Source organism: Amborella trichopoda, chromosome 11 (assembly GCF_054954075.1).
Source record: "Amborella trichopoda isolate Santa Cruz 75 chromosome 11, AtrichopodaSantaCruz75HAP2 v2.0, whole genome shotgun sequence".
Classification (NCBI taxonomy): domain Eukaryota; kingdom Viridiplantae; phylum Streptophyta; class Magnoliopsida; order Amborellales; family Amborellaceae; genus Amborella; species Amborella trichopoda.
The window spans coordinates 4,297,609-4,324,437 of record NC_142346.1 but is presented as its reverse complement, the minus strand read 5'-3'; the positions used below and the strand labels follow the sequence as shown (position 1 = coordinate 4,324,437).

The 26,829-nt window shown below is 32.9% G+C and overlaps 1 protein-coding gene across 1 annotated transcript; it reads right to left on the bottom strand.

Moving 5' to 3' along the window:
* Window positions 1-5,376: 5,376 nt before the first annotated feature.
* On the bottom strand, window positions 5,377-6,280 carry LOC18441242 (abscisic stress-ripening protein 2). Its single transcript, XM_006851361.4, has 2 exons — window positions 5,951-6,280; window positions 5,377-5,727 (listed from the first exon to the last, which is right to left on the bottom strand). Exons 1-2 carry the CDS (start codon window positions 6,194-6,196, stop codon window positions 5,545-5,547), a joined length of 429 nt encoding a protein of 142 aa, XP_006851424.1. The 5' UTR covers window positions 6,197-6,280; the 3' UTR covers window positions 5,377-5,544.
* Between the last annotated feature and the right edge of the window lie 20,549 nt (window positions 6,281-26,829).

Sequence of the window (26,829 nt, the reverse complement as noted above, 5' to 3'; positions counted from 1 at the left end):
TTACCCGATAATATTAACATCGCATTATCTTAATTACAATTGACCCTTCAAAAGATATGCAAAACTCCCTCATTGGCATGTCAGACTGGTTAAAAAAATATTATTTTTAAGCAATATTTTATGTTTTTAAAATATTATTGTCTATCTTTTCTTTATTTTTTTAATATCCGCTCCAGTCAGTTCCAACGCTCCTTAGATTGGTTTCAACTGAACAAGGCTCCTCATTGGCTGCGGTAGCCAGTAAGATGGCGATTTCAACTCATGATGACGTGTATTTGGATTTGATTATTTGAGATTATATAAAAATAACTAAAATATTAACGTGTATTTGGATTTGATTATTTGAGATTACATAAAATAACTAAAATATTAAATAAGGGTGTGGTTTTGGTAAGGTTGCAACCTTAAACAATTCATTTTACCTTCAAATTTTATCACAACATATAATTTTGATTAAAATATTTTTAAGATTATCTCAAAATCTATTTTCATATCTAATTATAAAATTTTTAACTCCAAAAATGATTAAAATCAATTAGATCTATAAATATATAAATATCTTTAAAATGGACAGTCTAGATTATATGTTGTAAGATGCACTATTTCTGAAACTCAAAATCTTTTTTTTTTTTCATAAGCATACATCTCGATGTCGAGATTATCAATTAGAGGGTTTTTCAATATTAAAACAACCTTTTTCGATGGATTTTTTAGATACATCCGTAGTTCTACATGTTTAAGGTTGCAACCTTATATTAACTTTTCCCATTAAGTAATTCATCTCATACATTTTAATAAATTCCCCTTTAAAATATCAACAACAAATTCTAGTTGATAAAGTGAAAAGCTCGTCTTAGTTTCCATCTGCTCGAGCTATTGTGGCAACAGTAATAGCGTTGAGGACGAAACCCAACTTCCAGGGTTTTGAACCCCAGCTGGCTTAATTACTGTTTAGGCATAAATTTTAGTTCTTGTTCTCTTTTTAGGAACTGAAAAACTATTTCGGGGAAGAGCCGCACACAATGTTTTTTTAGGGTACATTTGGTACGTGTGGAAATACTTTTTGAACACTTCTCCTTCATATGATTAGATGAGGGATTATCTTTTACGGAAAAAACTCCTTCATATGATTAGATGCGAGATTATTGTCGTACTAAGTGACTTCCAATTGATTTAACAAAGTGCATTGAGATCTATTAGTGTGAAAAAACTCTCATACTTAATCACTTAAAGAAATATTTTCACACTATCAAATCAGTGATTTTTCAAAAAAAAAAAAGGGATTTAATGTCCCCACATTAATAGGATAATTGGGGTTCATAGTTGCCGTTGAATTTCTCAACTTCCATTTACAATTTTTGCCCATTGCTCTTCTACAAAGCATTGGGACAGTACTATAAGGGATGGACTCTCTTTTTGAGACAGAGAGTAATGTGCTTGCATCATATCTGGTGAAGAATTAATTACTTTAGTTATTCATTTCCACCCTATCTACTCCCATTTGCCATTAATCCCCATGTGCTCCCCACCCTCTACCACACACAACGAGAAGGAAAAATATATAATATCAATAAAGAAAAAGAGTCTCACCTTCGATGCCTCTGCTCAAGTTTTTGCTTATTTTGGGAAAGTGCCTTTAAAATACTATTATTTATTTTGGGAGAGTATCATTATGATTGTTATTTATTTTGAGAAAATATCATTAAATCGGGCAAACAACTTTGAAAAATCACTAGGTAGATACAATATGTTGTGGAGATTCTTTTCACTTATGTGCCTCCACAAAATTTTTATTTAGGATAACTAAATTGTCTTGATGGGCAAGGGCATTTCAATCACTGAGCCCACTCCCAAGTCGAATAGCATTAGTACCCCAGTTGTTCCTAAGTTCTGGGGTTAAATAGTTATTTTGTTCAGACCATTTCATCATCATTATAGTTTTATTCAATTAATTGAAATTGATTACATGAATCCTGGTCTGTCATTCTGCTCTATTAAATGCCATATTATCAATGGGGCCATAAGTCCCAACATTTCTTTTCAATACTTTTAACTATGTCCTTTTAAACCTACTTCATTGCACTTTTTGAGCCTTCCACTTGAACTCACTCCCTCTTTTTAACAAGTATTGTACTGGCCACTTAATTTGAGCAAAATAATAATAGTGTGCATCCATATTCAAGATTAGGAGCCCACAACTCACTTTTTCATTGGATATCCTTGTTTCGGGTCCCTAACACTGAACAAATAGGAATATCTGTGTCCTTACGCACAAACCACTTAATTTGATCCTCCATGTTCACGATTAGAAACTCGGAGAAAGAACTAAAAACCAAAAGCTCCATTCATCCTTGGGCTCTTGTTGCTTTGACCTAAGCCAAAATACCCTTCATTGCTCATGTTTATGTTGGCATTTATATCATTTCGTGTGAGCCGCTTAGGTAGAGCTAAATTAACAAGAGGAAAAAGTTTTATATAAGGTTGCAACTTTAAAATGTAGAACTACGGATGCACCTCAAAAATCCATCAGAAAATATTCTTTTAATGTTAAAAACCCCTCTAATTGAGCATCTCGACATCGAGATGAATTATTATGAAAAAAAAAAGGATTTTGAGTCCCAAAAATAGTGCATCTTACAACACATTATCTAGACTATCCATTTTTTAAATTTTCATATGTTTATAGATATACTTGATATTAACTATTTTTAGAATTTAAACATTTATAATTAGATATGAAAATAGATTTTGAGATAATCTTAAGAATATTTTACATCAAAATTATATGTTACGGTCAGATTTGAAAGTGCGTCTTAATTGCATTATTTTAAGGTTGCAACCTTAAAGAATCCATATCCTTTAAAAAAACTCGTGCTTGTTGCAATTTGAGTGCTATTAAAAAAAGAAAAATTGATGAGGTTCTGGAGTAAAAATATCTTGTAAAGCAATTACTCTAATGCTAAATTGGCTGATTTAACCAAGTTAAAATATTTTAAATTCTTTGACCATTTTAGTGATAATTTTTCTTTTTATTTTTGAATATATATATATATATATATATATATATATATATATATATATATATATATATATATATATATATATATATATATATATATATATAAGGAGTTGTCCTTACAATATTATTAAATGGGTCTAATAATTACAAATTACTCTTGGTGGTGTGCTTTTTAAATGTTTATATCAAACAAGTACTTCAAAAATGTCGAAAAATTTTCAAATTTTCTTTGTTTGGTGTTGAGAAGTCATGACAATTAAGGGTACTTTGATAATTTTATCTCCCAAAGAGGCACTTTAGTCATTTAGCTAGAGATTTTGGGTAAAACAATCAAAATATCCCTAATTATTTTAGCTTTTCATAATTTAAAAAGCTTATAATATGTTTTTAGGAAGTACCTAATTCATATGGAGATTTAAAAGCAATATCTTCAACTACCTAATTCATAAGGAATCTTTTGACTCCTTTCGTGATAATTTAAAAAGCTTATTTTATTTTACCTCTTTTTTTTGGATTTTTGGGACCGCGCCCCATTATTTCCCATCTAATCCAATGACCTTTACTTTTTGTGAGAGAAAGTGTATTTGAAGTTGAAATAGATTCTTAACTAATAAAGATATCTTTGACTTGGTCTGTTATAAATGCTGGTGATTACACGTATCTTTCATTTAATCCTTAGCAAATTGTTGTTATATCATTTTATATATATCATTACAGTACCACTAAATTAATTAAGAAAAAAGTTTATATAAGGTTGCAACCTTTAAATATAGAATTACAGATGCACCTAAAAAATCTATCGAAAAAAGTTATTTTAATGTTGAAAAACCCTTTAATTAATCATCTCGATATCGAAATATATGAATTTGAAAGAAAAAAAAGAATTCGTGTTTCAAAAATAGTACATCTTGCAACATATTATCTAGACCGTCTATTTTCAAATAGTGCATCTTACAATACATTATCTAGACCGTCCATTTTCAAATAGTGCATCTTACAACACATTATCTAAGACCGTACATTTTCAAGGTTTTCATAGGTTTATAGATCTACTTGATTTTAACTATTTTTTAAATTTAAAAATTTTATTGTAAGATATGAAAATAAATTTTGAGATAATCCTAATAATTTTGTATGATAAAATTTGCAGGTGTGCAGGATTGCTTAAAGTTGCAACTTTATAGAAACCACACTTGTCTTTTACTTTTCCTTTTACTTTTACTTTTATTTTTATTTTTTCTTACCTTCTTATACCACATAAACTTCGGTCTTAATCGATCAAATCCTACAAAAATATTTCGAAGAACTTAAAATGCTATTGCCCATTTAGAGCAATGTTACAAATATACTGAAAATCGTTTTCATCTGTTCCCACCCAGATGCCATTTCAATCTGTGTCAAAACCATAAGGTCTTCATTTTGTTTAATATTTTTAATGCATCATAACCTCCACCGTTGAATACTGGAATTAATATCATCAAAGAAAAAGGGTGTACAATGATGAAATGGCCGACAGCAAGATAAGAGGCCACTACACCTATAACTTAGAAAGAAACAAGGATTTATCATCACAGTTTTTTTCTGGTGGGACTGAAAATAGAAATTAAAAATAAACTAAGTAAAAAATCATCTGAGCCTCTCTTTGAATTATGTATATAAATTAGGATATTCCATCAACTCAATTACCTAAAATTTGTACTGTTATGGAGGATAATGTTTTGATGCTGATCTGCTTATTCAGCTGTAATCACCCTTCCAAAATCAGATAGTCGATAATCTCGACTGCCAAGTTTTTAAAGTCAAATAGTTTTTTTTCCTTTTATCGTTCATTTTAGTTTTATAGATCATCATATTTGCATTATTTTTGGAGATCATCATATTCACATTATTTTTGGAGCTGCAAAATCATGGACAGGAAGCGGAAATGTTTGGAATGACTCAGGGTGTGTTTGTTATCCAAAATTCATGAGAAACAGGTGTGGGCTCATGCTTCCAATGATGCGCACTAACCTTTTCCCGATTTTGAGTTACTGCTTAGCCAAGAAACATTTTGTTTTTAAAAAAAAGTATATAATGGGACTATTTATCTAGGTGGTCACAATTAATCTTGACCAATGGATGTGAAATTGAAGGGCTGCACTTAATCTATTGACCAAACTTAGTTTGGAAAAGTAGGCCATAAAGACCCACAATTTTCCTATATCAATGATTTTCCATGATTATGTTGCCTTCCAAGAAAACAAGGACTGATCCGTCATGGTAACCGACACATAATATGACATATGTTTTCATTTAAAAACTTTCCATGAATTATGCTTATATTGCTTTCCAAGAAAACCAGGATTAATCACTCATGGTAACACAAACATAACATAGACATCTTTTTCATATAAAAACCACCATAACACGCATAAACATGAACTCACATAAACTTAAAAGGAAAGAGAGCACATAGTGAACCAAGCAGTAGTAGGAAACACTTCACATCTCAAGAAAAAGCAGTAGAAGAAGAGTAGGGAAGTCATCTAGAAGAGGTGGTGGTGCTTCTTTCCATGAGCCTCCTCATCTTCCTTCTTGGCCTCCTTCTTCTCATGATGCTCATGGAATGCATAGCCTCCTGCACCCACAGCAATGGCCGCCGCCACCTCCTCCTCGACCTTGTGCTTGTGTTTGTGCTCCGGGTCCTTATCGGCCTTGTGCTTCTCATGCTGTCCAATAAATCCACAAAAACGAGTTAGAAAGAGAGGACTTCAATCGAGAACCAACTTCGACCCGAATAACATCTTCTCTGTGTAAATTTGCACGTTCTTCAAAGAAGAGAGAGAGAGGGGAAGTATACTAAAGTCTTAATTTCTCAAATATGTACTCAACCAAAACAAAAATTGAAATGAACAGCCAGTTCATAATATGCATCTCAATTCTCTATTGTACCAGGGCGTAAGCACCAGCAGCAGTGGCTCCGAGCACGCCAAGGTGCTCCATGTGCTTGTGGTGCTTCTCCTCCTTCTTGTAGTCCTCAAGTGGTTCATCCACCACTACGGCCCCATATGTAGTTGTGTCAGTGTAACCATCTCCGCCATAAGTGGCGGTTTCCGAGTAAGCAGTCACCTCAGCTGGTTGCTCCTCCTCCTTTTTGTGGTGGAAGAGGTGGTGGTGGTGGTGCTTCTCCTCAGACATCTTCCCTTCCACTGAAAATAAAGCTGAAAATTTTTCAGAAAAATCGGACTGAAAAAACTCTATGAAAAAACCTCTGTTAGAAATGGTGGGAGAAAAGGAATGGCGGATCGGTATTTGTAGATGTAGGGAGGGGCGTTTTGGGGATTTTGGATTCGACGGTGTGATGGTCGGTTGAAATTAGCGGAGTTCACGGATCGAAAGCAATTATTATGATGGAGATGGTATCAGAATGCGCTTTATAGTGTAATACATGTAGCATGGTAATAAAATGCTACATGCTGTTCCCGCCGTTCCTGATCATTTGATTTTGGAGATCGGTGATTTTTCCGGTTGGAGTTCCTTGATGAAATAGAAAGGTAAACGGGATGAATGCACGGTGTACTAGCGCTGAAGCACACTGGACACTTACTACTTCGGGAAAGATCATTTTCAAAAGCAATATGGAAAAGGATTATATGCAATGAGACCATTTATTGGATGTATCACAAAGTTTGATAATATTTCTTTTCAACTTTTAGCTTAGTCAATAAAATAACTGCAGTCACTCAATATCACATCCAATGGTCAAGATCAATTGTGACCACTTTGTATGACAGATAACTTTATCATATGTAAGACCTTAAGAAAAATAAATTGGGATATTGAGTTCTAAAACACTCATAACTCTCAAAAAATTGGATGGCCTATATTCTAAGGATCATATATAATGAGACTATTTATTTTTTATACAAAGATATCACAATTATTTATAACTATTTGATGTGAAATCAGATAGCTTGGGTATATCACAAAATTCGAAAAAAAAAATTTAAATTTTGAGCTTGGTCAATGGACAGCCACCCAATCTCATATTTAATGGTCAAGATTAATTGTGACCATCTTGTACCAAATATAAATGATCTCATTATATACATATTTTTCCTATATTTTAATATTAGATCTGTCGGTAGGATCTTCTGTTCTTCTTTGCACTTGGCCGTTTTACCACAAGGACTACATATGTCAAATGCTCCCGCAGGAACATGTAATAGTTTTAGCTTCTTTTAAGTGATAATAATACGATAAAAGGAAGAGTTGGGTGGACCACACAAGACCGGCAGCTGTGACTGGTGGACTGTCGGCAAGGGCGCGGCCAATAACTAAGCACGCGCCACGTACACTCTCCCTAGTACAGTGCAGGAAACACAACTCGGAACATAACCCCGGAATAGGGAACCCATTTGGTAACCGGCCGCAACTGGACAAGTCTGGCCGGGCTAAAAAGCATTAAAGTAATATTTAAAATTATAAAAGTAGGGAAAATTATTTTTCTTATTACCAAAATACCGAATATTTTTTATTATTTTTTATTTTTTAAAAACCGAAATGAAATCAATTTCAATTTTTGAATAACTAAAAATTTAAAATTGTTAGTTGTTCAACGACCGTAATTTTTTCTCTATTGTGAATCCTTTGTATATTCTCTCTATACCTTCCTCTCTACATTATACAGGTAAAAATGATTTTTTTTAAACTCTCTCCCTTCACTGTGTCTTTTTTTTTGGTAAGCTTCACCAAGTGTATTTAAAGAGAAATTTGGCCTGGTCTAGATATTCCCATAGCCAGTAGAGCTTGAATTGATGAGAGATCTCTTCTTGAAGGTAGAGCATCATGGGTTGGGTCATCAGCTTTTCATTTTCTTTTGATGTAGGGGGCAATTCTTTTGATGTAGGGAGCAAACTAGTTGTTCCCCTAATTTTATCAAATAATTATGACTTCAGAGAGGTAGAGAGAGAAAAACGCCTTAAGAGAGAGAAAATGTCACAAGATTTTTCCTAATCTCGTAAGCCCTGATATTTCTCATAAATTAAGCGGCACAAACTAGCTGTTCTTCCTAATTTTGTGGGATAATCATGATTGAGAGAGGTAGAGAGAGAATACGCTATAATATTTTTCTTAATCTTCTAGTCTCATAATCCCTGAAATTTTTCCTAAATTTAAGTGCTCAAACTAATTGTTCCCTTTTGATTTTAGGATAACTATGACTTAATCTTCTAGTCTCATAATCCCTGAAATTTCTCTTAAATTTAATTGCTCAAACTAATTGTTCCCTTTTGATTTTAGGATAACTATTACTTTATAAAAGTTGAGAAAATATAGAAAAAATATTTTTAGTTTTCAGTTTTTCAAAAATCCAAATTAATCTGATTTGGGTTTTTTAAAAACCCATAATAAGAAAAATAATGGTAATTTTAATGACACGTGTCAATACCAAGGGCCTGATTGGACCATCATTAAAACGAATTCTTCTCTCGTTTGATTTGCGTTCATTGTTTGATGGACCATGGACTTAAACGCGTTGATGGACCATGGACTTAAACTAGCGTGTACCTTGATAGTGGATCGTTTGATATGCCTTCATTGTTTGTTGGGCCATGGACTTAAACGAGCGTGTACCTTATTAGTGGATCGGATCGGATCGGATCGGACATGACATTGAACAAGTAAGGGGCCATTATGTTCAAAATCAATGCGGTCACCCGTTAAGTGGTTGAATCAGATGGTAAAAAGTACAAAAATAGGTAATAAATTAAAAATATGAAGTAAAACAAAAAAATTCAATTTTATTTCATTAGTCGAGTTGGTCAAAACATACTGGTCAGGTTTTTACTTTCAACCAGACCAATCAAAATTGCTGGTTTGGCCTGTCAAATTAGCCTATCGGGTTTGCTAAGTTGCATACTACCCCAAAAGATCTATATAGGACTATTTTGTCCATCCAAAATCTACTTTGAAATAATCATACTATTATTTTAAAAATATTAAAGGTATGACTATTGCTAGAGTTGAATGTCATAATACGATTCAAATAACTAACTTCAAATAATTGGGATAACGCTCCGATAATAATGATGATGATGAGAAAATATTGAGCTTTCATATTTTATTTTTTTTTTGGATATTTTAACCGTACGAATGGAAGGTACGACATTATATTGAAACATCCACCCCCGTAACCATTGATGCCCCAAACCAGCTCCCAATTTATATATTTAGATTTAACGGTCTAAAAATTTGACAGCTCATCCTTCAATCTCATGAACTGAAATGCTTATAACGTATTTTGTAGTTATGGGTTGTGTTACCATAATCATACATATGAGTATTTACTTAAATTACTCAATATTTTTTAACACTTGATACCCTTACTCACCACGTATTTTGTAGTTATGGGTTGTGTTACCATAATCATACATATGAGTATTTACTTAAATTACTCAATATTTTTTAACACTTGATACCCTTACTCACCATGTAGTAACTTTTTGCTTAGGGGTATTTCAAACAATTAATCATGAATAAATTAAAAATTTTTGATAGAAAGATAATTATTTATTAATTATAGTCAATAATTACATCATCCACATGAGGTAAAACATCACCTGCATGAAACAATCATTACTTATTAAATACTAATAAAGTACCCTTAGTTTCTTATAAAAATATATATTTCATCTCTCTTAATGACGAAAAATGTTGTTGTTCAAAAATTTTATATTACAAAACATAGGGAAATGAGTATAAAAAAATGTTGAGTACATTAGAGAAACAGTCTATATATATATATAGTGCAATTTGTATAAAGCGTAGGCTCTAAACAATCAAATCAGAGCCTACCTTCAAATAATATCGAAAAATGTGATTTTAATATTGAAAATATTTATAATAGCCTTAAAATATATTTTTATATTATTTATAAAGTTTAAAGCTTAAAAAATATTGTAGATCAACAGATCTATGAAAACTTGAAAATCTTGAAAATTGACGGTCCAAAAATGTTTTACAAAATACACTATTTCCAAATCTTGAAATCCATTTTTTTCTCATGTCCATGCATCTTGATGTCGAGATGATCAATTTGAAGATATTTGGGCATCAAAACAACCTCTTCCAATGAAATTTTTGAGGTAGGCTCAATTTTGATTGTTTAGAGCCTCAGCTCTATATATATATATATATATATATATATATATATATATATATATATATGGGTGTGGTTTCTATAAGGTTGCAACTTTAAACAATCCAATTACAGTGCACCTCCAAATTTTATCATAACATGTAATTTTGGTGTACAAAATTATTTGGATTATCTCAAAATCTATTTTCATATCTTACTATAAAATTTTGAAATCCAAAAATGGTTAAAATCAAGTAGATCTATAAACATATGAAAATATTGAAAATGGACGGCCTAGATAGTTGCAAGATGCACTATTTCTGAGAAGAAAAATCTTTTTTTTTTTCAAATTCATATATCTCGATATCGAGATGATCAATTAGAAGGTTTTTTAAAATAGCCTTTTTCGATGGATTTTTGAGGTGCATATGTAATTTACATTTAAAGGTTGCAACCTTATATAAACTTTTTCCTATATATATATATATATATGGAAGATGCTAGGGTCAGCCCACTAGCTCACAGAATAGTATAAGCTCAATGGTCCAAATTGAATCTGGGTCGATCTGATGGTCGAGAGAGTTTGAATTTAAAATTTTTTTTGTGCAAATCCAAATTACTTGAAAATTTAGGTGAATATTCTTCTCATCAAGCCACACCTAATAAAAATATAAAAAAAATAATCTGTAAATTAAAAATAACCAAAATACCCCGGAAAATTTATAGGGGTATTTTTGTCATTTTTTTTCATGTAAAATATTTTTTAAAATATTTTTTGAATATTCACCTATTTTTTATCAACACACCTTTAAAATTTTAAGTGACTTGGATTTGTAGAAAAAAATTTAAAATTAAAATACTATCAAGCATCCGTGATCGTTAGATTAACCCAAATTCAATCTAGGACATTGGGCTCATTTTTTCTTGTGAGACCATTAGCTCACAAAAGCCTTTTCATATATATATATATATATATATATATATATATATATATATATATATATATATATATATATATATATATATGGGGAATGATCTAATGCAACGGTTGTATAGTAGTATAATGAAACCACACCTCTAGAAAACCATATTTTTGGCATTTGTATAACTCAAAAGTTGCACACACATTCTCTTCATCCTCATAATCAATCTTATGAAAAAAAATTCAAATTTTCACCATAGATATGGTCAAAATTAGTACCCACCCAACAAGGAATCTCGACCATCCATTTGGTGAATTTCAAGATCTAGGTCTTAACAAATTCAAAATCACTTTGTGTCAAACAAATATCTCTAAGATGGTTTTTGTAGATGATTGCATTATACTACCATACAATGGTTGTATGAAATCATCCCCCTATATATATATAAAATCTAATGATCTAATGCAACGGTTGTATAGTAGTTTAATGCAACCACACATCGAGAAAACTATATTTTTGGCATTTCTATGACCCCAAATTTTGCACACACATTCTCTTCATCCTCATAATCAATCCTACGAAAAAAAAATTTCAATTTGCACCCTATATATGGTCAAAATTAGTACCCATTCAACAATGAATCTTGACCATCCATTTGGTGAATTTCAAGATCTAGGCCTTAACAAATTCAAAATCACTTTTTTCTATTGTAACGTTATTAATCTAATGATGATAAAGCTATATAAAAATTTTGGGATAAAAAAAATCATTATGAGGCCTATATCTAACCATCTCAATAAAATGTATGGCTTATATTAATTGGGCTAGAATGAAAACTTTCTAGAGCATTTTTTCAAAATTTTATTTTTAGTGATTGTTCTTCAGAATGAAAAGAGTGTACATTTAAAAATTCATGTGAAATAAATGTCTCTAACATGTTTTTTTAATATGGTTGTATTATACTACTATACAACCGTTACATGAAATCATTCAAGTTATTTGGATTTGTAGAAAAAAATATTAAAATTCAAACATTACCGGACATCTGTGATCGTCATATCGGCTCAAATTGATACATTTAGCTTCTCTATATTAGGTTGTGCACTTTACCATTTTCATATATATATATATATGAATACCGTACCATAACCGGGTTGGGTTTAGTTACTATTGGACCAAGGAGGTTATATACCAAAATTTTTAAGGTAAAAAATAGTACAGATCTGCGCCCGACGTGGGTGCATTTATCCGTCATGCGTTTCTTAGCTAAAATATCGTTGGCGTGAGAAATGAGAGATTGCAAATAGTGGAGGTGGAGGTGGAGGTGGAAGTGTGTCATTCATTTCAGCATCCGGTGGAGGTGGAGGTGGAGGTGGAGGTGGAAGTGCGTCATTCATTTTAGCATCTGGTGGAGGTGAAACATGAGACACCGTCAAAGGTATTGAATGCTGTGCATCTAAACATTAGTTGGGTGATGTGCATCAAACGACTTACTTTTTTTTCTTTTTTAATGTGAAATTCTACCATTCGATTCGTTTTTCTTTAATTTAACTGAAAATTAACTCTTTTGTTTTTGTTTTTCTTTTTTTTTTAAAAGTCAGCGGTAAGAATAGAATCTAGGACTTGGTGCCAAACTAAAACGATGACAACTATTATTTTTTGGAAAATGAAAACTCTCCCTTCAAGTTCAATCCTTTGGTATGGTAAAAAAGTAATTAAAAAATAGATTTTAACGAGTAATTAAACTTAATTTTTAGCCAAAAGACCAAAAAATAAGTAAACTCAATTAATTACTCAATTTTTTTATTGCTCGTAAAAAAAACTCTCCCTTCAAGTTCAATTACTCGTTAAAAAATAAGTATTACTTTAACGAGTAATTAAATTCAATTTTTAAAAAAAGTAATTAAAAAATAATGGATTTTGAAAAACTCAATTTATGAGGGGGGCATGTTAGAATAATCCAAAAAGAAGGGAAAATATAAAAATAAGTATTCATGCTCAAAACACTTTCTAATTTTTGTCAAAATGATTGAAAACATTAAGAAACATATCACAGATACATTTCTTATTTTTTTGATTTGTTTTATCATATTTTTGAATTTTTTTAAGATCCCCAAGTTGACCATCCAACTCAAGGATACTAAGGCTTGCTAGGGTGGTGAGTCTGAGTTACTTAGGTGAATCTGAGTTTGCTCGTCCGAGTAATCAAATACTGGTTTTAGCTAAAACATATTTTTATTTTAGACCAGATCAGTCAAAGGTCCACTCTATGATCTATTCAGTCAAAATGAATAGTGCAACGCAATCTTGATACCTAAAATTTAAACCAAATTTGATTTAAACTAGATAAATTTAGCAATAACTATTAAGGCATTATCTATAAATAGACCAACTAGATAAATTTAGCAATAACTATTAAGGCATTATCTATAAATAGACCATTTAAGATTCATAGACGATTAGCATAATCACAATAAATTCAGTCATTCTTTTTGGGAAATTACAAATTCCAATTACCAAGCAGTGATATCAAGCAAAATGTTCATTTTTCAAAGACACTTGTGCACAATTGGTTTGAAGTCATAAAGAAGAGAGAGAGATCACATGAAATGATAAAGTAGACAACGTTTTTTTCCTTATCCATTTGAATTTCGAAACTGCAAACTTTATTGTGGATAAAATATGGTAGGGTTATTTATTAAGATTGAAAGGGAAAGGCCAATACAAAACGATTAAAAGAACCAAAAAAAAAAAAAAAAAACAGCATAAAACGTGGTTGGCATGATGACACAAAGCCAAAGTGATGGAACCCATCACTCCGGATACGACCTCCACTTTGCCATTTCTTTTCATGTTTGTGGTTATTAAAATTCTCTTGACCAATAACTGAATCCGGCTCAAATCAAATTTCTATTTCAAAGTAGGACACGTGTACTATGCTATTTCGGAAGCATAATTTTAAAAAGATTTATTTGAGTGGATTTTTTCAATCTTAAATTTTAGGAACTACTTAAGAATTACTGGATAATTATTCTCTTAAAAAAATAAAAATTTGAGTTTTCTAACCCTTAGACCATCTAAAATTTGGATAGTCTCCATTAAATCTTGAGACACTATTTTTTTCAAATACATAGAGGGGCACCATTATAAATTTTTTTTTTATCAAGATTCATCTATAAGTTGAAGAGATTACATCCCTAAAATTTGGATTCATAAAATTAATTTTAGGTGAGATTTTACTTAAGGGAGTAAATGCATAATCCACTCACGAGGGAGAATAATATCTTTTGGCTTGAAAATAATTTCATTAAAAAGCCCAACAATTAATGCCAGCCATGTAGCACATGTGCTCTCCCTCCCCTTATCCTCTCCATACAAGCCAAAAAAATATGTGGTCCCCTAGGACCATATCCTATATTTGCTCCCTTTAGTAAAACCGCGCTTCTAGAGTATTTAGATTTTGCGACTTGACCTCCTTGATCAACCTCAAAACAAGAGAAAACAAAAATTCATGCATATGTGTCTTGATATATCATGCCCAAAGATTTAATAGAGTCCATCTAATTTCCAGATGGTCAGTCCTAGACCCTTATGAATTGAAAGACAAGTGTTTTTATGAAATTACTTATGTGGTGAATTAGAAATTCAATTTTAAATTTTAAAGTTCGTTTTAAACTTTCATCAAAATTTAGTTTAATCGCCCATTGCAGTGGAGTGGAGCCTTTTACAGCTCTACTACCCTTCTTTAAGTAAGGCTGGTGATTTAAAAAATAGATGGGTGACCCAGATCAGGTAACCAAAAAGCCAGTTCAAATCAGTGAAGTGACAGTCCGCATCACCAATTTACTATATAGAAAAGCAGTGAACCAATAAAAAAACAATGAGGTCGCCAAAAATCGGTCCAGATTGATGAATTGGCCGTTAGAATCGCCATTTTACTATAAAGAATCTCCATTTTACTGTGCAGAATCATCGGTTTCCTTCTAAACTCGGCCATTTTACATGTAAAAATGGAATGTGGTGACTGATTTCTAGATCAGACCGAACAATTATGTGCCGACTTGTGGTATTTTAAATCACTTTAGCACCACTTTCACACCACCCCAAAACTGCACAAGAAGCCTCCTTTTGATATTCCCAATAATTCCTTTCCCATTAGCATCCGGTTAACAACTAATTCCATTACCATATAATTTAAATGTTCATAGGCAATAGGCACCTTCCAAAAAAACCTATTATTCCTCTCTTTCCATATTCCCCATACAACTGCTACTCCGAAGGCCTTCTATATTGTCTTTCCAACTTTTGGCAACATTGGAAGATCCATGCGATTCCTAATATCTAAGACATGTAGTGACAAAATCATGTAATCTTCATTCTTCTAAGAACCCATATCCACACCTTGCAGGTATATGGACATCTAGAAAGAGATGATCTCTAGCTCTTTCATCTGCCTTACAAAATGAAACAAACGGGGATTATCAAAACACCCCTCCTCCTTAGTCTCTCTAAGGTTTATGTTTTACCACGATTTACTATCCAAAAGAAGGCGCGTACTTTTCGAGGAACTGGCCATTTCCAAATCTTCGCAATACTTGATGATGACCACCTTTACTTACAATTGATTATATATAAAAAGATTTAATAGTAAACATGGTTGGGTATGATGATATCCAAAAGCACCTACATAAGAAAATCCCATATTATGTGGGATTGAGATTGATATTGATAAGTTGTTTAAAGAAAAAAAAAATCCATAAATATTATTACTGTCGGATATATATCTCTTGATTTTTTAAATATATTTGAATCTATAGGAAATTTCCTATTTGGTCTGGATTGATGAACGTGGAAATAATATGTCACCATACAGGAAAGTGGATTCCTAACCTTTTATATATATATATATATATAGATAAAAAAATATGTGTGCCCTATTTGAGTCACCATATGGGAATTGTGGATTCCTTTAAATAGAGAGGAAGGCACGTCATTGGGTCACCATACAGGAGTTCCTTTAGAGAGAGGAAGGGAGCCTCCTGTGCATGAGAGACAAGGCCTCCCCTTTGAGAGAAGAGAGCTTCCTCCCCTTTGAGAGAAGAGAGCTTCCTCCCCTTAGAGAGAAGAGAGCATCCTATTGAGAGAAATATTGTGATGATGCCTTCTGCAGAGTACAATTGGTTTCTTATAGAAAAACGGTTCTCATAGAGATTTTGGGTAGTTTTCTTTTTAGTTAGAGAAAGTTTCGGTTGTTCTAAAGGTTCTCTTCCTAAATAGTGGTCCAATTATAGAATAGAGATCAGAGATTAGCAGTGGTGCCGATTGGAAGCAGGTCTAAAAGAGTTTGCTCGATTGGATTTTGTTGAGGTTTAGAGGGGTAACTCTATGTCCCAAAATCTATGATGCAATTTTTATTGGTATAGTGATTTCAGTTTGCCGTGCCCGTATATTTTGGTGTTCTCTTTTTCAGTTATTTATTTATTTCTCTTTATTTTTCTGGCTTGCTGCCCGTTTTATTTTCTCATACTGTATTTTAAAAAAAATCAACCCGTCGGGTTTAGAGCTTCCGCGCACAATAAATAGTATCAAAGCCTAGGGTTATCAGTATGGTGGTAAAGGTTTCAAATGCAAGATTCGAAGTGGAGACATTTGATGACAAATACTATTTTTCAGCAAGAATGGTGAAGAAATTTATTTGGCAAAAGATAAAGAATTTATAAAAGTATTCAATGAATGTTGACATGGTGAGCAAATGATTTTAATATCAAGGTGAATATTGTTGGATGTGAAGATACCCAAAATCACCCACATTATGAAATTTCATATTATGTGGGATTGAGATTAATATCAATAAGTTTCCTAAAAGAAATAAAAATCCAAAAAGATTACAATTCTTGGACATATCTCTTGATTTTTTACATATATTTAAATCTATGGGAAGTTTTATATTTGGTCTGAATTCTTAAACCTTATATATAAGGGATGAAAGAGGAAAGAATAATGTATGGATTCCTAAATTTATATCTATGAGATGAAAGAAGAAAAAATATTGGTGCCTTACTTGGGTCACCATATGGGAAATGTCTCTTCCTTTTGCGAGAGAGAGGCAAGTGCCTCTTGTGCATAAGAGAGCTTCTTATGGAGAGAAACATTGTGATGATGCCTCTACAGAGTTAGAAGCTGGTTTCTTGTGAATTCTGTGGTTTCTTGTTTTAGTTAGACTTGGTTTCTTGTGAATTCTGTGGTTTCTTATTTTAGTTAGAAAAAGTCTTGGCTGCTCTAAAGGTTCTCTTCCCGAACAGTGGTCAGTTGCTCTGAAGGTTCCTTGCCGGATAGTGATCTAGTTATAGAATAGAGATGAGAGATTGTTACCAGTCGAGAAAGTAGGTCTAAAAAGGTTTGCTCAATTGGGTTTTGTTGAGGATTAGAGAGATAAATCTATGTCCTCAAATCTATGACGCAACTTTCATTGTTATAGTGGATTTCAGTTTTTCGTGCCCATAGATATAGCCCTCTTGGGCTAAACCACATAAATTCTAGTGTTCTCTTTTTCTGTTATTTTTTTATGCTTTATTTACTTGCTTATTGCCGGTTCTATTTTTCTCGTACCTATCCACAACCCACATATGATGCCAAAACATCTCCTTTATCAAAAAACATTCTCATATTTCTTTCTAAAAAACTTCTACACATATGATGCCAAAACATCTCCTTTATCAATAAACATCCTCATATTTCTTTCTAAAACACTTCTACATAAAAAAATCACTTCTCCAAATTGTCGACACCTCCTTTTGCCTTTCCCTACTTCAATAAGCGATATATTACTATGGTACCCTTGTTGAGGTCTTGTTCATGATCTTCAATCTCTTAATACGCAACCCACCTTCTTGTTTAGGTGTACAAACTGTTGTCTTAATTTACTGCATGGTACTTTTACCTATCTTAATCTACCCCATAGAAAAAAATTTCATAAGCCTCTCTATTGATCTAGCAACTCCATGTGGCATACATAATAGAGGCATTAAGTAGATTGGACGGTTGGATAGGATTACTTGCCATTGACAAGCACTTAGCCTTCCATAAATCCAGTTTGGAAAATGTAATTTTTAAGTTGCTAGATCCCAAATGAATCTCGATAGTCTCTTATCTGATATTGGCATCCCATAGTATTTAAGGGAAATTGATCAACTTCACATTCAAAGATCACAACCAATCTAGGCACCTTCCCACTTGAGCAAGCAACTCCTATCATGGTCGCTTTTAGAACCTAAGCAACCTCACAAAATCTAAGAAATCTCCTCGAGTGCGAAATCCGATACAAACATACACGCACCTAAAAAACTATTAAAATGGTTTTCAATAAAATACAATGACCAAAATTTTTAAGGGTATTTTGGTTATTTTATTTTATTGAGAATAATTTTTTATACTTTTTACAAGTGTGAGTTTAATAAAAAAAGTACCCAAAGTTTGGTGTCAAAATATTTTATAGAAAAAATTAAAAATAGTGTAAAGATGTGACATTGTGATTTGGGTCAGCTTAACCGTTCCTTCATAATGGACAATTGGATAGGAGAAAGTATATAAGATTCATGCAATAAGAGAAACATAGGAAGCTTACCCAAAAGAAAATAGTATCGTGTACTTCTTTCTCAGTCACTAGATTGGTAATTTTGGAGATTCATTTTCAGTTTATGGTCTGCTAAGAACGCCTCCTTAAAATGATGGACTATAGCATTCTCTAGATCTTCTCAATCATCTTCCTCCACCCCTTGAACTTGCAAACTCTCCATGTTCTAGGATTAGCAATGAAGTAAAATGACCTTGTATTTTCAATCACCATCTTCCAACCATTTAATGTTTGGTTTTTTCTTCCAATAGATCTCCTCAATTCTTCGATAATCATGTGAGGACTATTATTCCCAATTCTTTCCAATGCTTGGTCTTCCTTAACTCCCTTCCTTTCTTGTTCAGTATAATTGATTCCTCATTAGCAAATTTTCAATAATCCTCTGATTTCCCTTTTTCGAGTGTTAACAGTTATAACAACAAGTTAGGAAATTTAATATCTTGCTGCTATAACCATGCATATGTTGTGTTAATCTATCAGTTTTTCCTTCTCTATTTTTGTTATTGCAACTTCAACACCAATAATTGAGATCTTGCTCTAAGTACTTTAACTTTTTGGATACTCTTCATCCATACCATCTAATAATAATAGTATTGACCCATGTGTATTTAATTACTTCAGTTGTCTCCTTTTCTCATAACCGTTCAATCTCAAGTCTAAAAGGTCTAGACATAGTGGGTATATAGTCTGCAGACATCTTAGTTTGCTCTTGAATTCACTAAAGGCAATGCTCCTGGTCCTCTCTTTAGGGTACAATTTTTCCTTTTTCTATATTAGCAAGAGTTTGTGTGAGAACACAACCAGTTGTATTGATTTTTATGGATATATACTAGTGTTTGTAAAATCGGACTGGAACTGGTAGTTGGACATCGAGCTGGGAGCGATTAGAACCGGAACCGGACTAACCAGTCAAGTAGATTTTTTTAAAAAAAAAAAGGATACAAAAACCTCCAAAAAATTTAAAAAAAGTTAAAATCCACAACAATCCCGTAAACCAGTAATACATGAACAATTATAGGATTGAGGAGCAAAAAACTGATGCACGGTTATAGGAATGAGGAGTAATGAGACCTTGAATCGATGAGAATTAAGGAGCAAAACAACATCATTATACGAACAAAAAAAAAAAATAGTTAGAGAAAAATAATGAAAAAGAAAAGCAAAGTTGGCCATTGATGAATCATTCCCCTAAATTATCATGATCATGAATCAATAAATAGCCTTGATAACGAAAAAATAATTACCTCGGCAACAAAGATATTCAAGAACAACTGCGAGATGAAAATGATTAGAGAGAGACAAATAGATCCAACTCTCTATGTGTATTTCTAACTCGAAAACCAAGTAATGCGAGCCCCAACTTTCTCTGCAAAGTGCAAACCCTCCATGGTTTGTGCTATTTAAATGGGGAATTAACCTGTTTTGAAGTGGATCAAAAAATTAGCCTGTTTTGCCACATAATTTGTGTCTTTCGTAGACATGCAACTTAAAATGTATAATTAAGATGAAAAAAAATATATACCAGATTGCAACTTTAATATGAAAAATATATTTTTATAAAAAAATTTATATAACATTAAAAACAATCCAACAAGCTCACCAAAAATGTAGAATATTAAAAGCAAAGAATTTTTTTTTCTCATATTCATCATAAAAAACATATTTTTATAATATATATATATATATATATATATTATTAAAAAAAATCCAACAAGCTCACCAAAAATATATAACATTAAAAAAACATAATTTTATTGACAAACAAATGTTTTTTAAGAAACCCTATAATCTAGCCAAAACCATCAAGAACACATAAATTTTAGAGTAAAAATTAACCCCCAATCTTCCCTTTTTTGAACAAATTGACATGGGGATATGATAGATACTTCCATTACGATTCAAGTGCCCCAAATTTCATGAAGATCCATTCATTATTGAGATTGTTTTTCAAAAAATGACGGATTTTTCACTTTCATGAAATTTTCAAGACAAAAACACAGCAAAGAAATCCAAATAAAAAAATTTGAGAAATTATCGTTAATATACTCAAAGTTTTGAAAAATTGAAAATAAATCCTTAACTTTTCAAAACCTCAGCCTCATCTTTTTTGGACTATTTTCGTATTTTTTTGAACGAAACTACCCTTTATGGTAATCTTTGTACCGTAATAAGAATTATAGTATTAAAAATATTGCAATAAACTGATAACGGTACGTTTTTACTATGTATTAATACTTCTAAAATTCTTTACGTACTACTTGTACCGTAATACTTATTTTGGGGTTAATGTTCCTCTCTTTTGTGAGGTTTTAGTACATGTTCCATGAAGCAACCAGCGAGCCTCGGGTCCAGTACATGTTCAGGTCCTTTCCTCTCCACAATTGAACAAACCCATTTGACTAGATCTTTGCTCTCGCCAAACTTTGGATCAACCGGCCTTTTCCCTGTGACCAACTCAAAGAGAACCACACCGAAGCTGTATATATCGCTCTTCTCATTCACTCTGAGCATGTATGCATACTCTGCAAAAGAAAAAATTATTTTTGTCAATGAAGAATTTAAACACAGATTTGATAGCAATTGGGGGATTTTTCAGTAGTTCTAGAGGAAGTCGCTGCAGGTTTTGAACCAAGAACAACTGAAACTCAACAAAAAGTTTTTTTACATATGTCCTGAAATTCATGCAAAGTTTAACGTGTCAAATACATTAGAAACAAATTCAAGAAAATTTGGAAAAAGAAAGGGAATTTGAGTTGATGTCAGATGGATTTAGTTTAGGAAAGTTGACCATGGTTTTTCTGTGACATCTACTGAAACCTCACAAAAGAGAAGAACATTAACCCAAAATAAGTATTACGGTACAAGTACTACCGTAAAGAATTTTAGAAGTATTACGGTACTAATAGTATTATTATCAGTTTATTGTGGTATTCTTAATCCTGTAATTCTTATTACAGTACAAAGACTGCCGTAAATGGTAGTTCCGTCCGAAAAAAAGAGAAAATGGTCCAAAAGGGTATGGCCAAGGTTTTGAAAAGTTTAGGATTTATTTCCAATTTTTCAAAAATTTGGGTATATTAGTGATAATTTCCCAAAAAATTTACTCAATAATAAATCAGCATACCTATTGTATTTGATAGATGAAGCGTTGATGATCAAAATGCACTGATCAATTCGATAAAAAATGATCAATTGATCGATCACAAATCAATTTTTTTGGATCGAAAACAGTTCTTCGAGCAACAGCATTTCGGGCCCAAATAAACATTCAATCTTCATCAGTTTGGACAAATTGAAATATGGAAAAGTTTAAGGCTCCAATAATGAATCAAAACCCTCCATTTCATGAACATCCATGCGGTGTTGAAGTTGGTATTGATAAAATGGCGGAAATTTTAAAGCTTAAAAAATATGCCATTTCAATCCATAAAAAACTCATAGTTTTTTATTTTTTATTCAAGAATAAATGATTTATAGAAAATTTATGGCGTACAACAGCAATAATTCACCGAAATAAACAAAAAACACCAGAAAATGGAATAAAAAAATGCAAAAGCGTATTCATGGGTTTTGTTAAAAATAACGGCCCCTATATCAAATAACTCATGTTATTACAATATTACGATAATTTTTGATATATTGGCCGTTAGAGAGGCTAACTGGCCCGATTAGCAAAACACTGACCGGTTTTGTGAAAAAATTGTCGGTTCGAGGTCTAACCGGCCGGTTTTTGTACCCATTTATTTCTAAGCTCACTATCTAACCAGTGGACCACCAAAACTGGGGCTAACTAGATTCGTAACCCCGGTGCTACTGATCTAACCGCCCGGTTCCGATTCTAACAGGCCGGTTTTGCCTACACTGATATAAACAATCGGTGTCTCTCTATCACCATATGACTTCAAAGCATTTCTTCTATCTTACTCAAGGTCAAGGTTTATTTGAGAGCTATTCATCACCTTTCATATATGACTTTTTCACTTTTTGTTTTAGATATGCTATTTCAAATTTTTTATATTATCTCCCTTCAATCCCTCAAAGTGTTGTGATGACGCCCTTCCTTTGTTTGTAAGTATCTTTTGCGCTATATAACCCAAATTAGAGAAGGGAGAAAATCACTCCGAAGCTTGTCTAGATGCTTTGTTTTTTAAACTTTTGATCCGAAATCTTAGGAGGCTTTGGATTTTGAGTCAACCATGACTCTTTTACATAGAATAAGTTTTAAAAATGATAGATTTTAAGATGAATAATTTTAAATGGTTTCATATTAATATAGACATAAGATCCATGAACTTGTGACATAGGGCAGTCAATTCTCTCTCTCTCTCTCTCTCTCTCTCTCTCCATTTAAGATTTTTGTGTACTTCCCCCTCTCATAAGGTTACTTAGTAGATGAGATACTTTAGCCCTTTCACTGAAGGAGAAGTAAATAATAAGACCATTTATCTTTAGTCCAGGAGGTCACAATCTCCTTTAGCTCTTAGATATAAAATCGAATGTTGAGGTTGCATTGATCAAGCTCAAAGTTCAAAGCAGATTGCGATACCCCCAAAGATTGCTTTCTATGATGAGGGGTTTGCAGTTAAGTTCTTTTGCAAGAAGATACCCAAGTTCAAAGCATGGAAGTCTACAACATTGTTAGAGTTGTGGCCTAGGGGAACTGCAAAGGCAGCTATGAGACGACCTCCATCTTTCCTAATGATGCCCCTACAACCAGCAGCTCCAGGATTATGGATGGAAGAGTCATCTGTGCTAAGCTTGAAGTGACCCACTGGGGGGAGGAACCATGCTACTTGTATTGGAATGGGAGAAGTCTCAGTGTGCTAGTGTAGCTTGCGGTTGCTGGTGATGTTGTGCTCCGAATAATAAAAAGCCCAACCTTCTACCTCAACATGCGAACCGACAAAATGGATAACTTGCCTTAGAAGATGGGTGTCCTCCCCCCTCCATATGTATGCGAAAGTTTTGTTCTGTCCAGAGATACCAAATAGTGATAGGGAAAATAGACATCCAAAAGTTTTTTATAAAGTTGGATTTAAAATGAAACTTGAACCACCTGGCAAACGTTGTAACTGTTGATTGCTCGATCAATATTTTTTTGCCAAATCTCCAGAGAACTGTTGGAAACTGGTGGTGTTCTACTATGGGAAGGTTTATATGTTTTTTCTATATTATAGAAGTTCTATCCTCCCCCTATCATCCAGCCGTCCAATTTTGATCAAGAGAGCCACTCACCATTTGATCTTAGATCCGACGTCTCAAAGTATTTTAATTTTAGCTTTTTTTTTTATACAAATTGTATGAATATTAAATTTGGTACGTGTCATCTTCTCATTGGGGCGCACTTATAAAAAATATTAAAAATAAATTTTCGATAAACTATAATGACCAATAGCTTTCAGGGTTATTTTGATCATTTTATTTTATTGAAAATATTTTTTTTATATTTTTCACTAGTGCGAGTTTAATAGAGGAATAGACGTCCAAAATTTGGTGCCAAAATATTATATAAATTTTTTTTAAAAAAAAAAATAGTGTAGAGACGTGACATTGTGATTGCGGCAATCTTAGTCCTCCATTCAGAATGGACGGTTGGATAAAGGGGATGATAGAAGTTCTATGCTACAGGAGAAGCATAGAAAGTTTGCCTTTCTATTACTGTAGAAACAGAGAAATAAAGATGGTCAAGAGAAAAAAACAGATCTTTATTTATTAGCTGAAAAAACAAGTACAATTTGAAGACACCAACAATGACACATCTGGGCTATTTAAAGAAGAAAAAAAATACTTTGTGGGCCTATAGATGTGGAGGTAGTTTCCACTTTTTATGCCTGCTCCTAAAAATTTGAAAACCCATGACAACACAACAACTAAAGCACTTCTACCACAAACAGTACTTGACCCATTCAACAATTACATAAAACAAGGAGACCACTACACTACACGTGCATTACACTTCATCACTCCCCCTTGATACAAATCCGGATACACCAAGAAGAGATCTAAATTTCACAAACTTGGGATAAGAAAGTTCTTTAGTAAAGCCATCAACAATTTGTTCATTGGTTGAACAATAGTTCATTGTGATCACACCTTCAGCAACAATGTCTCTGATGAAATGATGACGAAGCTCAATGTGCTTGGTCCTCCCATGGAAGACATGATTCTTTGTCATTGAGGTCGTTGCCTTGTTGTCACAGTAAATCTCTGTCGCATGCCCTTGAACTTGTTGCAAGTTTTCCAGAATTCTCTTAATCCAAACAGTTTGACAAACAATTGTTGTCGCGGCAATATACTCTGCTTCGGGTGATGACAACGCTGCAGTAGCTTGTTTCTTAGAACTCCATGAAACAGCACCTGAACCAAGATTGAAAACATACCCACTTGTGCTTTTCCTGTCATCTAGAAAACCAGCCCAATCACTGTCAATAAAACCAACTAATTGAAAATTAGGAATTGGTTTATACCAAATCCCATAATTGCTGGTTGCTCGGATGTATCGAAGAATTCGTTTAGCTGCTTCAAGATGACGCACTGAAGGATTATGCATGAATCTTGAGACTAAGCTGACAAGAAACATGATATCTGGACAAGTATGAGTTATATGCATCAACCCACCAACAATACTTCTGAACAACTTCTCATTTGCCTTTGTCATTCCATCATCCATAGTCAACTTCTCACTTGTGTTCATGGGAGTAGAAACAACCTTACAATTCAGTATATTATAGTTCCTAAGCAAGTCTAAAGCATACTTCTCTTGTGAAATAAAAATACAATTATCTGTTTGCTAAATTTGAAGACCAAGAAAATAATGCAACAACCCCAAATCTATTATATCAAATTCATGCATCATGTTGTCTTTAAATTCTCTAATAAGAATATTAGAGGAACCCGTGTATATAATATCATCCACATGAATGCAAACAATAAGTACATCATTACCTTTTACTTTTACATATAAGGTGGGATCACTTTCACTCCAGTGAAAGTCATTCTGATGGAGGTAGGAGTCAAGTCTACTATACCATGCTCTTGGTGCTTGCTTAAGACCGTAAATAGCCTTCTTCAACTTATAAACTTTCTCCTCTTTGCCATTGATAACAAATCCTTGCGGCTAATCAACATACACATCTTCCTCCAAAGAGCCATATAAAAATGCAGACTTAACATCAAATTGTAAGATATTCCATCTCATTTGAGCTGCTAAAGCCAAAATTATTCTAACAATTTCGAATCTAGCAACAAGAGAACTAGTTTTAAAATAATCAACTCCATACTTTTGTACATACTCTTTGACGACCAACCTCGCGTTATATTTATGCACACTTCCATCAGGATCATATTTTACCCTGTAGACCCATTTCACGCCATTAGCATTCTTTCCTAGTGGCAATTCCACAAGCTCCTATGTGTTATTCTTTTCAATGGCGGTCATGGAATTCTTTTCAATGGCGGTCATAGATTCATAAATTTCTTGTAAAGACCAAAACTTCTTTGGTAGAGTTTCACTATCTTGGGATGATTCACCACTGCTGTCGTCTGGACTGCTAGAACCTCTAGAATAAGATTGGACTGTTGTTGGACTCTGTACTGAAGAAATTTGAGGTGACACCGCATCCTCCTCTAGCTGTACTAATTCCGTCATATCTTCTGCAAGGATAAATGCTAATTTTTTTTACCATTCCTTTGCCAAACACTATTTTCATCAAAAATAACATCTCGACGAATGATTAGCTTCTTAGTGATAGGGTTATACAATCGATAACCTTTTGTTTCATCACTATAACCAATAAAAATAGATTTCTCACTCTTCTTATCCAACTTAACACAATCACTAGAGTCAATTAAGGCATATGCAATACAACCAAAAAATTTCAAACCACTTACGTTGGGTTTGATTTTCCACCATGCTTCATAAGGTGTCATATTCCTTACTGCCTTTGTTGGAGATATATTGAGAAGATAGACTGATGTTGCCACTGCCTCAGCCCAGAAATCATTTGGAAGTTTCTTCTCATTTAAAATACTTTGTGTCATTTCCATAACCGTCTGATTCTTCTTTTCAGCAATGTCGTTCTGTTCTAGGGATTATCTTGTTGTCAGATGCATGCGGATGCCATTTTACTTGCAAGAG